General features: G+C 37.9%; 1 protein-coding gene across 1 annotated transcript; it reads right to left on the bottom strand.

Annotated features, from left to right (window-relative positions):
- Positions 1–8,353: 8,353 nt before the first annotated feature.
- Positions 8,354–8,737, bottom strand: LOC147499011 (uncharacterized). The gene has a single exon (XM_086563399.1). The coding sequence runs from the start codon at positions 8,735–8,737 to the stop codon at positions 8,354–8,356; it is 384 nt and encodes a 127-aa protein (XP_086419525.1).
- Between the last annotated feature and the right edge of the window lie 7,928 nt (positions 8,738–16,665).

Here is a 16,665-nt window from a genome sequence, read left to right as displayed (position 1 = left end):
ACATCAACCCCAATGAACTATACTAATGGACCTAAGCAACACAAATAGAAAGTTCGAAAGCAACCGGATGGAAAGATCGAGTTCCACCCCCAAACAAATTTTTAAACACAAAATTTGTTTTAACATGGGTCGCTTAAAGTCGATTCCCAAGACTTGTTGGATTGTTAGTTCTATGGGTTTAGATATATATCTATATCTAAAAATGAAAACAATTATTATTATTATTATTATTATTATTATTTATTATTATTATTATATATATATATATATATATATATATATATATATATATATTTTTTTTTGTAATGATAAGCAAAACATTAAGCAAAGAAAGACATAATTCACAACCATAGAGAAACATGACTCAAAAAATCCGGAGAAAACATGCAAGAGTGGAAAACGGAAATATGTGAACCGTGGACTTAGGATCCCGTAATTTACAGCCACACACTCCATAGGGAGGGGCCGGTTACCTTAATGGTGCACTTACCATTAAATGGAAGTGAAAGGAAGTACACCAATGACAGTGGTCATTCCTCATATATAAGTGGTCCTCAGAAAAGGACTTCCTCTATATCGAGGGGACGAAGTTCGTAAAAATATTTTAACCGCTGACCGTTAACTTGAAAGGTATTGTTGTCCTTGGGATTTACCAAGGTAATTGCCCCGTAAGGGGTGACTTCAAGAACTAGAAAAGGACCGCACTAACGGGTTTTAGTTTCGGGAAAATATGTAGACGGAGTTGTAAAGCAAAACCTTTGTCCGACCACAAACTCTTTGCACAAGATATGCTTATCATGAACACGCTTCATGTTAGCTTTATAATCCTTCCCGAGATCGTGAAGAATCGCCACGGATTTCTTCAAGCTCATTTAATTGTAACTCAAGGCTTGACACCCACCATCAATATTGTAGTTAAGGCTTTTATAGCCCACGAGCACGTGCTCTAATTCAATCGGGCAAATGACATGGTTTCCCAAATACAAGTCTAAAGGGAGACATACCTATAGGAGTTTTGAAAGCAGTTCTATATGCCCATAAGGCATCCCGATAGACGCTTTCGACCAATCTTTTCCTATCGTGGTTTATCGTTGTTTCTAAAATCTTTTGATTTCCTATTAGAAACTTCTACTTGTCCGCTAGTTTGTGGATGATAAGGAGTTGCTACTTTTGTGTGTAACTCCATACTTTTTCACTAAAGGGATGCAACAACTCGTTGCAAAAATGTGTTCCACCATCACTAATGATGGCTTTAGGAATGCCAAACCGATTTAAAATATATTCTTTAATAAAAAATACCACGGTCTTATGGTCATTGCTACGCAAGCTAGGGCCTCTATCCATTTAGACACGAATCCACGGCAACTAGAATATAAATATAACCGCGGGGAAACAGGAAAGGGCCCATGAAAATCAATATCCCAAACATCAAAAATTTATACTATCAAGATTGGATTTAATGGCATCATATTACGCCGGATTCGCCCAAGTTGTTGGCAACTAATACACGCCTTGCAATGCACTTGGGCATCCTTAAAAAGGGTAGGCCAATAAAATCCATTATGAAGAACTTTAGCGGCTGTTTTCATTCCGCTAAAGTGGCCACCACACTCTTTGTCATGGCGTAACGATAGAACTTCATTATATTCCCACCGGGAATGCAACGATTTTAATAATCCGATCCGCACAATACTTAAAAAGGTAGGGCTCATCCCAAAGAGTATATCTTGACTCGCCAAGAACTTCTTACGCTCATTTCTTGTCCAATTATAAGGCATAACATCAGCCGCTAAATAGTTTACTTTATGTCCGGGTGATACCATGGTGATGAAAAAAATAGCATACGTGATGCTCATCGTGAAAAGAATCGGTATGGACTCTGAATCACTACTATCGCCATTTGTAAGTCTAGATAAGTGGTCGGCAAACCGTTTTGACCCCTCTTTGTCCTTTATTTCTAATGTGAACTCTTGCGTGAGAAGAATCCATCGATTAATCTCGCTAGCATCCTTCTTTGCAAGAAGGTACCTATGGTCGCATGGTCCGCGGTAAACTAAAGTTTTAGAACCAACCAAATAAGGACTAAATTTATCTAAAGCATAAATGACAGCTAAGAATTTTTTTCAGTAGTTGTATAATTCCGTTGAGCGCCGCTTTTAATGTTTTACTAGCATAATAAATAACAGTGGACTTATTATCTAGTTTCGTCCCCAAGACAAAGACTAACCGTGATAGTCACTAGCATCACACATGAGTTCGAAGGTTTAGACCAATCGAGGTCAGATAATAGGTGCAATGGTTAGGGGCTTTTAAGGTTTCAAAAGCCTGTTTACGTTAAAATTAAAATCAAAGATTGCATCCTTCAAAAGCAAGGTTAGTTAAAGGCCTAGCTATTTCAAAAAAATCTTTAATGAAACGCCTATAAAACCCCTCAGATGGCCTAGAAAGGTTTCTAATCTCATCAATGGACAGTCCGTGGTTTAGGTAGTGGTCGCTTATCTTATCTAGTTTGGCTTTATCTACTTCGATGCCATCACTAGATACAATATGACCTAGTACTATGCCCTTTTGACCATGAAATGACACTTTTCCCAATTTAAAACGAGGCTCTTTTTCTTCACACTCGTCAAGACCTTTAGGAAAGTTAGACAAACATTCTGTAAAGGAGTCTCCATAGATAGAAAATCATCCATGAACACTTCCATAAAGCCTCTACCATGTCACTAAAATATGAAGCATACATCGCCGGAAGGTACTGTGGTCATTACAAAGGCCAAAAGGCATTCGCTTATAGGCATATGTTCCGGCGGACATGTGAAGGTTGTCTTTCTTGGTCATCAATATCAATAATAATCTGAAAATAGCCGTGAGTAGCCATCCGTAAAACAATAAAAGGTATGACCAGCTAGACGCTCTAGCATCCGATCTATAAATGGTGCGGAAAGTGATCCTTTCGTGTCGGTCATAGTATTTAAACGCCCCTCAGAATCAATACAGATTCTCCATTTCATAGGACCTTCGAAAGTGACAACATAGTCACCCTTCCCCGCTACGCACTACCATGGTAACTCCCGATTTCTTAGGAACTACATGAATGGGACTTACCCATTCACTATCGGAGATTGGGTATATAATACCAAGATCGAAGTAATCGCAAAGACTTCTTCCTAACCACCTCTTTCATGGCGTGGTTCAAGCGATACCGAGGTTCGTGAGAAGTCTTCGCTATCCTCCAAATGGATACGATGAGTGCAAACATTGGGGTCAATTCCTTTAATGTCGCTAGGGACCAACCAATCGCAGACCGATGTTCCTAATCACCCTTATTAAACATGTCTCTTCATCCTTAGTTAATAGAGAAGATATAATTATCGGGTGACTACCATCCGGATCAAGTTGAATATATTTTAACTCCGGGAAGAGGTTTAAGACGGTGTGGACGGAATGTCCGCTGATGTTTCATAAGTGTCCTTATCTTATCTTGAATGAAGACTTGCTTAGGTAGCAAGTCTTCGTGAATCGCGATATGGAGCAACCGACGTCTACAATTGGTGTGGACTCCGGGATGGTGTTGACTTCCTCTAAGTAGAGTCATTTACAAAATCAGAAGTTCCAAAAGAAAGGAATTTGTACATATTGTTTTCGTGAAACGTGTTGTTAAAATAATCTTGAGCTAAACTCTCGATCATGCTAACCTCCCCATCTACGCATCTAATCGGGTAACCGCTTTCATCATTTTAAAACATTTACCTCGGCTGCAAAGATGGCCAAAAGATAAGGACATCTTTCCATCGCGACAATTTATAAGCGCATTGGCAGTTGCCAAGAAGGGCGCCCTAAAATGATCGGACAGAGTCATTAGCGACTTCCTCAGATCGAGGATAACAAAATCAGCAGGATAGTAGAAATCCCCGAACCTTAACAAGCACGTTTTCCACTACACCTTTAGGATACTTAATTGACTCCGTCCGCTAATTGCAACGCTATTTTGTAGGTTGCATTTCTCGAGACCTATTTGTTTATACAAGTAATACGGGGAGTAAGTTAACACTCGCCCCGTGTCTAATAAAGGGTCGTCGTTTGGGAATCTCCTAAGGTGCATTTTACAAGAGGGACGACCAGTGGTCCTTGACTTTAACAATTCCATTGTTTTCGGATAACGTTGGGAACCGCGCTCAGCTTAAAAAGCGCCTTTAGGTATATTGGTCTTACGCCTAATAGTGCACATCTCTTTAAGAAACTTAGCTGGTTAGGTAGCTTTTAATAGCTTCGAGAAAAGGAAGGTTTATCGTTAGATTCTTGAAAACGCTCCTAATTTCCTCAAAGTTTGTATCCCCGGGTTAGCATGGCTAATTTTTTTAGGGAACGGTGGTTTCGCTTATATTTATTTAGTGTATGCCTCGACTTGAAGTGGTAACCTTGGCTTCGTTTTTAGGTTGTGGTTTAACTGGGACTTCTACGCTGGTAGGTTCTTCAGTTTCTATTTCGTATCTAGTTCGATATCCCAGGTGTGGGAGTATGATGGGGTAACTATAGGCATAGTTACTTTGTTATCAACCACTCTTCCAGAATCGAGAGTGGTGATGGCATTTAGGTCACCTACGCATTGTAGTTTCCGCACTAGAATTACCGCTTACCTCAAAGGTCGCGGTTTGCTGTTTTTAGGGTTTGGTATTGCTTTGTCCCGAAACACGCCTTTGGTCTTTCGCTTGGGCTAACCGTTGTATGCCCCGATTTATGGATTGTAAAATCTGTTGGTTTGATTAAGTCATTGTCCGGAAAAGTTGTTAGGTAACTTGTATAAAGGCATCGATAACGATCCGTTGTGTAGGTGTAGTAGTCACGGGTGGTGTGGATCGAACTATCTCGTTGATTATTTATGGGTGGGTTGTGATAGTTATTATTATTAATCTAACGATAATTTATTGGTATTATAATTATTATAATTATTCCGACTTTGTGCTTGACCTTGTCGTGGTTTGCGCTTTGGTTGTTATAATTATTATAATTCCTTGACCTTGTCCTTGTCCTTGCCTAGGTGGAGCTTGGTTATAATTGTTTGCTTGCCTAACGCTTTTGATTATTGTACTCGGAGGTGTTACTTGTTGATTATTTCTCCAACCGAAGTTGGGATGTTGTCTCCAGGGGTTAAGAATAGGATAGTTATTAATAGAGTAAACATTATCTTGTTCCGTGGTTGTTGTTCATAAGCTAGAGGACAATAATCGCCAGGTGGTGCTCGACTCAAACAGAAATTACATGGGTTGGAGTTTACATTCATGACGGGGATAGGCTTTTGTTGAGCGTAAATAGCCTCTACTTTTTAGTTAGAGATTCGATTAGATTTTTAAGTTCGATCGGTTTTCTTCTCAAACATACCGGGCCGCCTTTACCGTTGAAGAAGAACTAGCCGAGCGGGGATATCATCATTACCCCCAATTATTATTCCGCTTAGTTTGGTCTTCTAAAAATTTATAAGCCTCCGAGGCTCCTTTACTTAGGAAACTACCCCCATTCATTATGTCAAGGACTTCTTTATGGTGGTGTAGAAGACCTTTGAAAAAGGCAACTAACTAACGGTCTTTAGCTAAGTTATGATGTGGACACTCTATAAGGAGATCGGTGAAACGATTCCATGCCTCGTAAAATGATTCATGAGGATTCTCGCGGAAAAATGAATCTTGGAAAGCATCTCATCGATCTTTGGGGTGGGTAAAATGTTCCATAAACATTTGAACAAGTTTAGCCCACGAGTCCATAATTGCACGAAGGGCTTTGGGCAGTTAATCAAAGACGCTTTATCGGGCTAATGTGAAAGGGAATACCCTCGTTTAATTTGTTCCGCGACCTACCGTAGGATGATGGAATGTTGTAAGGACTTGTTCAATCCTACGCGATAGCCGATAAGGTTTTTCATGGTCTAACCCATGAAAACGGGTAACAAATTAAATATGTTTGGGGATTCAAAAATCCCCAATCGGGTCTGCTAGAACGATGCACGATTTAGGGCTATCGCCAAGGCTTTGTAAAAGTCGGAGAGAGGAGTCTCTTTCTTCACCATTATGTCGTATGGTGTGTGTGATAGTAGTTAGAGGTGTCGTGTGTGGGTATACTAGATAGACTTGTTTGTTGTCGCGGTAATTACGCTTTGTTGTTTTGTTCGACTGGACCTTAATCTCATGCAAGACTAAGTTGAGCTTAACTAAACATGCAACACTCCAAACAATTTCGATATACTAGTAGAAAACCTCTAACCGGAAATGCGAGGTATGGAAGAAAGGAATACCGATAGCGCCCTTGCTTCGCTTTATGAATAGCGCCTCTTCTTGTATGCTGCGTGTTCAGGTGTATATAAGAGATTAGAACACTGAAAAAATATGAAAGATCAAAGTTTGAATCAAAACCGTGGAAATCCGGGAATTTTAACATCGGGCGCTGTCGGCTCAAGGCCGAAAGTAATTTTCAGATTTACGGTGTTTTTGTATGGTCGCGACTCCAAATGGGGTGGTCGCTCGATGGGGAAGTCGAAGTTCCAGTTGTTTGGCTGGTCGCGACTTGGTATGGGCGCTGGGCTTCGGTGGTTAACAAAATTCCAAGAACTTAGCTGGTCAGCGCCTCCTCCTGATGCTGGCGCCCTCGCGGTATTTTCTCGAATTTTCACGCTTGAAATGGGCAACCACATTATGAAACAAACAAGGGTGGGTGGGTTTAATGGGACTTAAAATTGACTACTTCTACTATGAAAACAATGCTAAAGTGTAACTAAGATGCCAGCGGCGCCATTTGATAAAAGTGAAATGAATAGTCTACCTACGAAATGAACAATGAATTCACAACGTAAGTAAACTAAAACTATTTTCGTGTCTATTATCAAATCTTCTACTCTCGATGCGAATTGCACTAAGTGGGGTAGGAAGTTCGTTCCACTCCTAGTACCCTAGCATGGATTGTTTCCTAAGTCTAAGAAATCAGTCTTAAGTCAATGAGAGCTTTACGAAATGTTATGCTAACAAGACGCGTTATTTTAAATAACTAGATATAATAAATAACAAGATAAAATATAAACTAAAGATACTCTATGAAGCTACGGAAATACGATTGTTGACTCTAGATAAAGAAATAGAGGGGAATTAAATCCACCTCGAATCCAACTTAATAACCTAGTATAGATTGTCGTATCTCGATTCTTACGTTTTTCACAAAGAAGAATTTCGAAGTCTAATCCCTAGTGTTCATGGCATTCCTACCGGATACTAGCTAGCATGTGAGGTCGTCCACCCATTCTCATGGCTTAAACACTCCACCTTCTAGAGTGGAATAGATTCTACTACCAATTCTATACTAACCCCTAAGTTTTCATCAAGGCTTCATCAACCCCTCTAATGGAGGTTTAGCCTTGAGTCATCAAACTAACATTTCCCATTGAATCTAAACTAAACATAATGTAAGAAATTGAGATTTACTTAATTAACAATAATGAATCTAATTTAATGGCTGGAATGGAATAAGAACAAGAATTTAAATTAGATCTAGAATGGAAATGACAAGAACTTAAATTGAATAATAACTATTTTATTTATCTAATCAATCAAGAACAATCATTCAAGAATTTAATCTAAAACAAGAATTGTAATGGAACTAAAACTTAATTAATTAATTAAAAACTAGATCTAAAATTCTATATATTAATTTAGGTCTAACTAGCTACCATTAACAAAGAGTGAAGCTTTTGTTTTATACATCCAGATCCAAAAATCGTGCATGGGCTTGGAGCCATGTTTTGGGCCGAGAATCGCCCAAAACCCAATTCTTTCAAATTCAAAAAGGCCTCTTCAGCTGCAGTTGGCTTCCACAGACTTTTCGTCCACTTCTGCTCCTCTGATTGGGTCAAGGCTTGGACCATTGGAAAGCTCTTTCCGAGCGGTCGTTTTGACATAAGGTAGGCCCCATTCGAGGTCCGAGTCCAAAGATATGGCATTCGAAGTTCTACTTTGACTTTTTGCTCCTTTATCTCGCTAAAGTGGCAATCAGTTCCGCATTATAATGGACTTTGAAACCCGAAATGCATAAAAACACGTAATCAAGATTAACTCTTACTTATTATTCACATAATTGGTCTAATAAAGTATGATTATTAAGGGGTTAAAACTACAGTTTTGGGCTCTTATCATTTTGTATTACAAATTTAATGAGTTTAGTTGATAAGCACTAAGATACTTACCCTTTGATAAGTTTATAAAATGATTATTCATACATGCAATTTGTTTGTCATTTGATTGAGGGATTTATATGATTCATGCACATTTTTTTTTTAAAGATAAGCTAGGGTTAGGCTGACCCTCACCTGTATAAATCAACCAAGTCTTACATAGATCGTACCTATAGCATCCTCCTCTATGAATCTATACAATTCTCTATCTAGGGGAGGAGTAAACTTTACTAAGTCATTACAGTCAGAAATCTTAAGCCCTGTAAGCAAATCTGCCGGCTTGTTAGCTTCCCTGAAAACATGCGCAAAAGAGCAGTAGCTGAATGTGGCAGCTAACTTTGATATCATGGCTTCCAAATTCGAACAAGTCCATGGTGGTTTTGCAATTTTTGTGATGATATTCACTGCTGTAAGGGAGTCAGTTTCAACTTCCACCTTTTTATATCCTAATTCAGTGCATAGCTCGAGTCCAATTGCGATTGCTTTCAGCTCCTGATAGAGAACAGCTTGTACATCACCGCTTCCCATATAGGCTGCTACCACCTCTCCTTCACTGTTCCCGATTATACCTCCATGGCGGACCCGTCCGCCGTCAAAGCACCACCGTTTGCTTTTTTACCCTGCCTTCCTCCGGAGGAAGCCACTTGCTCTCGCCTCTTCCTTTTCTCGAACTTTACCCAAATTCCTAATGTCCGGCAAAGTCGTCTTAGCTTCCAAATGAATCTTCAATCTCACCTGCCAAGCGTCGCGAACATACCTCTTTGTTTCTCTGCTGATTTTCCTCAGGACTATTTTCGCTGGTCTCTCCCTACTCTTGAACCTTCTCCCATTCCTTTCTTTCCATATCCCATCAACTGCCGCACATATATAGACCTTATAAGTATCTGCCACGAAGCTGGATCCTCTACATAACCTTAGCAGCAATGACCACTCCCTATTTGAACTTCTAACATCCTGTTATTATGCCCAGGACTAATTTTATAACATCAAAGATCTCTCGCGAATATGCGCATTCAAAGAAGAGATGATTTGAATATTCTCGACTTTGGTTGCACAAGCTGCAGTAGGAGGAATTGAGGATTTTTTTGTGCACCAGCCTATCTTGCGTTGATAAGCTATTAGAAAACAGCTGCCAGGTCGTAAAGGAGTGTCTTGGGATAACCCATCTGCCCCACACAAGTCTCTGCCATCTAACTTTTACATCTTTTACCCTCAGGGCTTCATATACACTTCTCGACGTGAATTTCCCACTCTGATGAGGTTTCCACACCACTCGATCTTGAACTAGATGCTTGTTGATTCGTGTACTCAAGATATCCTCTCGTAGTCTATTACACTGGATATTTTGTACCACTTCGTTCCAATCACCTTCTGTTAAGAGTTGATCCACTGTGGCATTTAGTGGGAGCTGTATTTCAGCAACTGCCTGCGCATTGAACAAAAGAGGGCTACTATGACACCATAGATCGTGCCATACTAATGTATCTCTACCATTAGTGATCGAGTACTGAATGAGCTCTCTCGCTTCTTTTCTGCTCTGTAAAATGTTCCGCCATGACCATGAGCAGTCTTGCGGGACTGTCATCGTCCACAAGTATTTATGGGCCAAAAGGTTCTTCCATACCTAGTCAACCCAGATGCTACTTTCCTTCGCCGCTACTTTGAAGACCAAACCACAGTAGGCTCCTTTGTTCCATACTTCCATATTCATGATCCCTAGACCCCCTTCTTCCTTTGTCTTGCATGTGGTTCTTCGGCTCGCTTGGTGCACACATCTCTTTGTATCAGTACCACTCCACAGAAAGGTCGCACAAACTTTTTCAACTTGTTCAAGAACTGTTTTTGGCAGAATGAATGTTCGGGCCCAATAAACATGTAGTGAGCCAAGCACTGATAGTATGAGTTGCAATCTACCTGCATGAGATAGCAGTTTTGCTTTCCAATCTTTGATTCTGCTTGTGACCTTATCTATCAGTGGTTGACATTCTCTGATTCCAAGCCTAGCTGATATGAGAGGAAGTCCTAGGTATCTTACTGGAGGGGAGACGAGTTCAATACCTAGAATCCGAGCCAAAGCCAAACTATCCTATTGTCTCATAGCACCAGTCATGATAGTGGTCTTCTGCGAATTTATCTGTAGCCCAGTAGTTGTGCTAAAGTACCCCAAACATTGTCTGAGTGCATATATGGAATCAACTTCCCCTTTACAGAAGATAAGTACATCATCCGCAAAAGCCAGATGCGTGAGTTGACTCCTTTTGCATTTAGAATGGAATTGGATCCGCTTATTTTCCACACTCTCTCTGATTAGGTAGCCAAGAACTTCCATTATTAGCACAAACAAATATGGAGATAGGGGATCTCCCTGCCTTAACCCTCTACCTCCAGGGAAAAAACCTTCAGGCGCTCCATTTATGAGGACAGAATAAGAAGGTGTGCTAATGCATAACTGAATCCATTTTTTCAGCTTGGACGGGAACTGAAATCTATCCATCATGTTCAAGATGGCCTGCCAACTCACCATATCGTAGGCCTTCCTTATGTCCAGTTTTATAGAGCATCTTGGAGTTCCATGTTTTCTATCATATCCTCTCAAAACTTCATGGGATAAAAGGATGTTATCCTGTATAGATCTCCCTGGGATGAACGCTGACTGATTGTCGTGTACTAGCTCTGGTATCACCCTCTTCAATCTGTTGGTGATGACTTTTGAGACACATTTGTAAATCGTGTTACACAGAGCGATCGGCCTGAAATAGGTGGCTTTTTGTTCATGCACATTTGATTAATAAGTAAGGTGGCTTTTTGTTCATAGCTCAAGTTTGATTGTGCTTGTGTGAAATAGTCAATTTTGTTTAACATCTTTATTTCATTGTTTCTATGTTTTTTTTTCTTCTAATCCGATTTGAATAAGATTGGTTCATGAATAGCCTAAAATTCACATTAGTGACCTATTTATTATATGTTAATATGTTAACAGTATGGGGTACAGTATGGGGTATGGGAAGATCCATTTGAAGAACTGGTGTGATTGAAGATTGGAATCACTCTCCGTTGCAAAATAATTTCTTCCCAGAATCTCACTCAAGTCATTCGATTATCTTCGGTTATTTCTTTATCATATTTTGTTCTTGGTTTCTTTTTGAGCTAGATAGTTTGGGGATTGGAGACCCATTTGTTTGTTTAAGAAAGGCCATTAAAGCAAAACGGAAAACTCCACATAAAAGATGGAAAGAAGAAAAACACCAACCGCTCTCCCGGAATACTCTCTCTCTCTCTCTCAACAATAAACTCATCAATTCTCTCGGGTAATATCTTAGTTTTCATTGTACAAGAAATTGAGATTATTGAAAGTTCTGATTTTGTTATGGATTGTTTGATTTAGATTGGAGGGATTTCTTGATTTTGACAATTTGGGGTTTGATAGAAGATAGAAGTGAATGTGAAGATTGAGGGTACGCCTCTATACACTCTAGATCAATGTTTGAATTGGTCTTATTATTTGTATATTATCATCAATTTGTTTGGTAGCAATGATGTTCAATTGAAAAGTTTTTCATATGGATTATTAATCCATTACACTTAGGGGTGATTAACTCTAACTTTTCTCTGTCCCAATTATATATATTCCACGCGTTGTCTTCTTAATTAGCCTATTCAGTTGGACTTTCTTATTTTTTTTACTAATTGAGATACACACCTAATCTTTAGCCAAAATTATTTATTAGGAAGTAAGACGCTTGCTCAACGAACTAAACTCTAGAAAACCACTTGAATCAGCTGGTCTCTAGAAAACCACTTGAATCATCTATTTTCACATTATGGCTCTGACATGCAAGTAAACTGTGACTCTAAAATACTTCCATTTGTAGCTTAAAGTAGCTTTTGTGCCGCATATGATAAAGTAGATGGTAAGACAAACATGGTCCAGTTATAGCTTAACCACATTAATGGTATTAGAAAGTATCATGTTAGGGCTCAAATCTTTATGAAACTCGAGTAAAAAGAGGTGTCTCACGGGAAAGAAAGTTGTAATTTTTCTGTGTAGCTGCTCCAACATTGGTCTTATAGAGGTGTATTTTTTCTAGAATCAATAGAGAAACGATAAAAGAGACTAATATTGGGTTTATACTACAGTATAAGAAAGTATCATGTTAGAAGCTCAAATCAAGTGTGTAATCAACCTCCATTAGGTATAATTCAACGATTTTTTTATATTACCTTAGTAAAAAGTAAGGAATAGCATGCCTGAAAGAAGTGCATAAAGTTGTAAGATATGGGGTCTAGCAATGGGTACATGAAGAAAAAAAAGAGGTAGTAAATCCATCTCTCTCTCTCTCTCTCTTGTTAGCAGTGGGCACTTCATGTGGTTTGTAGCTATTCCGTTGTTGTTAAGGTCCTCTACCATATTTTTAGGGGTATAATAATTGTTAGGTAAGGTTCCTTCTATTTTCCTCCACTTCTCAAAGAACTTTGTACACTGCCATTTTTATGTAGGCACATATAACTTTGGCAGTGGGTTGACAGTGCGAGTGGGTTGATAGTGGGCATGGATTAACTCTAGAGCCATCGGTGCTACATGTTTAAACACTGGATCAAAGCCTTCATCTCTACAGCTCTACAACAGGTAAAGCTTGATGCATTTTGATTTAAGCTCAACTTTAAATTGGAATTGGATGGGAATTAAAATATGAAATGGATCCCATTTAGATAGGTCTACATAACTCCATATCTTCTCCTAAATGTCTTTGGCCAAATATCAAGTGTGCCCATGACCAACTATTGCTCATAAAATTAGGTCCCACTCTATTAGCCTACCAAGATGCAAGTTGGATTTCTCCTTTTGAATGGTGTACCATGCTAGGAAGGATTTTCTTCACCGTCTACTAATAAAAGAACTTGACCATATCAAAACTTTTGGCTTCAAATAATAAAGAGGGACATTAAATCCTACTACTACTAATTTTAGATTTAAATATTTATGTAGTTGTTCTTTTGTAATCATGACATTGATGCTCTTTCTTACAAGTATGCCTCTACTCTATGTATTCGTAAACTAATTATTATGTGTTATTCTCTTTTCAGTCGCATAACTTTGGTGAAACCAACAAGTCATTGGTAGGGGGTATAGTAATATTCAGTTTTATTATCATACTCAGTGGATTGTTACTCTTCAGTCTATAAGATGGGAAATATTCAGGTAAGATTTTATTGAATCTTAATAAATGGATGGTATTATTGAAACGTGTAACTCAAATCAGTTAATAAGATAACCCATTATGTTGTAGGTAATTTTGCATGCAGTCATGGGGAAGAAGAGGAAAATGCAACTGAGGTGAGGGGTTGAGATATCACCAATATGAGGAAACTGCTCTTCGATGTTTTAGGCAATTGCAATCACGCCTGAGACATAGAGCATTTCATTTTGAACAACAAAAAGGGGAAATGGGTGTAGAAGATGAGATGGTGCTAATCAAAGTTTTAACTGAGGGATTAAGAAGGGACATCAAGCGATATCTATACTAGGATTTCTTCAAGTCGGTGTCTCATTATTTAATCAGTTAGGTTTCTTATATCATAATGTCACCTCAACAACTCATTAATAATAGGCTAGCATGGTTGAAATGCACCAAATATTGATAGTTTATTATAGGATAAAATGTGTACTTTAGCTATTCGTCCTAATTATTTAATTTTTTTTCTTAATTTTGGACAGGTCCTCCTACCTTGGAGTTGATGTACGACGATGATGGGGGTTTGCATTTAATTTGAGTGGTTTCTTTGGAAGTTTGGATCACTTCGTTCAGGTATGTCTGATAAAATTAATGGAAGTCGTACTTGAGCTTATAATTAATTTGTATGTAAGGTGCCCACGAATGAAAATAGCTTAGATTTCCATTAGTTACCAAAATAAAATTGTTCAGATTGCCATTGCTTTTTTATTTTTCTTTGTATAGTATGCCATGTATCTTATAATATTGGTTGGAAGTAGGAAGCAAATGGTCTGTTCTAGTTGAGTACAAGTTCTTGATGGTGGTAGACCTTATCTCTGAATAATGTGATTGTATTAGTCTTTAAAGCTTGGTTCTAACTATCACGATCTCTCCGATTTTTTGCCACACCTTTAATTAGCCAAATACACGTACGTTGTGAATATCTGTTTCCCTCCTTTTTTTTCTCTGAGGTGGACACCTCAGCTTTTACAATGATTCAGCAGAAAAAAAATAAATAAATAAATAAATAAAAAAAAAATAAAAAATCACGCCCAGTTTTGGGAACTGTTCGCGTAATAGCTTAAACCAATAAAAGAAAAGAAAAGATAGAAAAACCTTTCGTCAAAACTCAAAACCCCACCCCGACCTTTACCCCAAAAAAAAACCTAGCTTGATAAACAATAAAAAAAGTTGAAATTTTAACAAAACAACCATTTTGTCAATTCATTCTCTCGCCTCTCTCAACAACAAAACATAAATGGTTATGAGGCTCATACCATTCTCTATCCGGTTCCTTAATTTCACTACCCTATTGCCAATATGTTATCTTTCAGATGGTACCAATCATCTCGAGCACTCCGACACCATTAAATCACTTTATTAATTGAAGAGACTATTTGCAAAGGTATTTTTCCAAGCTTTACAACTTTTGAATTCAATTCTATTTATTTCCGGCATGTAGAAATTATTTTTCTACTCTTCTTGATTCGTGAGCTTCTTTGCTTTGCATTTAGAATTGTGTGGATTTCCTATAAATGTTTTCAATCATTGTTTAAAGCACTGAAGCAACCGTGTCTATTACTGAGATATATACAAGACAAGATACCACCCAATTGACCAAATCAGACAATATAATTTGCAATCTCTCATATTATTATTTTTTAAAATAAAAATATTGTGCACAACAATTCGAAACTTTTATGATTTGCCTTTCAAATTAACAAGTATTTACCATTTCTATAGAATAGTTACTACACATCTTCAGTTTCATGGGTACTGTCTCTATTGTCTAGGAAGTGTCGTCTATTGCATATCAAGTGTTTGAGAAAACATTCAAATGGGTCTTATCTCTTTCTTATTCCTACCATGATTTTGTTTGACTTAATAGAATGCAAGATGCATGAAGTTCTGCGCCCTTTTATCTACTGTGATTGCATCCGCTTTAAGATACACAAACACTAGATGGGTTTATGGAGTGGGCTTAATTCAGAGGTAATTTCACTATCCATACTATGGTCTCTATTTTACTGAATGTTATTACGTTGCCATTTTCAAAGATAATACAAATAAACTCCGGTGTATTATGTTAAAATAAACTTATTTAATAATATTATTTTAAAATATAAATTAGAAGTCTTTCATCCTTCAAGATCGAGTTGAACTGCTACACACGGCAGCGCGCATTTACAGTTTTTGCATACTTATGGTGCATTAATCCTACTTATTATCATAATCGTCTATCTATCAGTACTTTCAGACTTTTTAGAGAGAGTGAGTTTTGATTATTTGTTCTCTCCATGTCGGACTTTTGGTAACAAATCCCGTTTGAAATTCCATCTTTATATTTTTTTTAGAGACATCTGCCATTAGAAGAAAGTCATGATACAATTGGAATTTGTGCTATAATTAGCACCTCATGGGTGTACAATTCAAACAATAATGTTCTTCAAGAAACATGGTAAAATCATGAGAAACACAAATACATTAGTGGTTTAGTTTGCTCCAAAACTTCAAATGGACAATGTGTATGAAAAATACTTGATATTTTTTTGCATTAGGCCTTCTTGGTTGGTTGGATAGAATAAGCTCGAAGCTTAGACATTGTAAGTATTATTCAAGTTTCTGATTTCCCGTCTGGTGGGTGATTTGAGATTGATTCAATTCTTTTGCATCAAGCTTCTATTTATTTCCCCTTTTTTCTCCAAAGTGGACACGTCAGCCCCCTTTTTACTTTAAAGTGAACACCTCAGATTTATGAAAAGTTCGGAAGAAAAAAAAAAGGAATTCTATGCCCAGATTTTTTTTTTCTTTGTTTTTTCAATTGTTCGCCATCCACCCCAAACTCTCTAAAAAAAATGTCACCACTCTTTCTGCTTTTCAGAAGGAAAGCCATGGAGTAGGGAATAAAGATCAGAGCTTTTAACTGTTTAAAATCAATTGAAGCAAAGTATCGTTTGAACACCCATCTGCATGTCTTCTCTCCCACAATTGACATGTTCACTTTTTAGATTGAATTTTTCTCCGAAAAAACGTCACCACTTTTTCTGTTTTTCAGATGGAAATCCATGGTACATTTGTCATTGATACGAAAGAAGAAATTGGAAGAGAAATTGTTTGATGACCATGGTCGCCAATGCCCTTATTGATTACTTCCGTGAACCTTCTGCCAAACGTGAGTTACTACTGTTCTTTTTTATTATTATTATTTGTTTGGTTTTTGTTTTAATCTTTCTTCTGTTCTTA

This window comes from Coptis chinensis, chromosome 5, assembly GCF_015680905.1.
Source record: "Coptis chinensis isolate HL-2020 chromosome 5, ASM1568090v1, whole genome shotgun sequence".
Lineage (NCBI taxonomy): Eukaryota > Viridiplantae > Streptophyta > Magnoliopsida > Ranunculales > Ranunculaceae > Coptis > Coptis chinensis.
The sequence above is the reverse complement of the archived record's forward strand: the minus strand, read 5'-3'. Positions and strand labels throughout refer to the sequence as shown.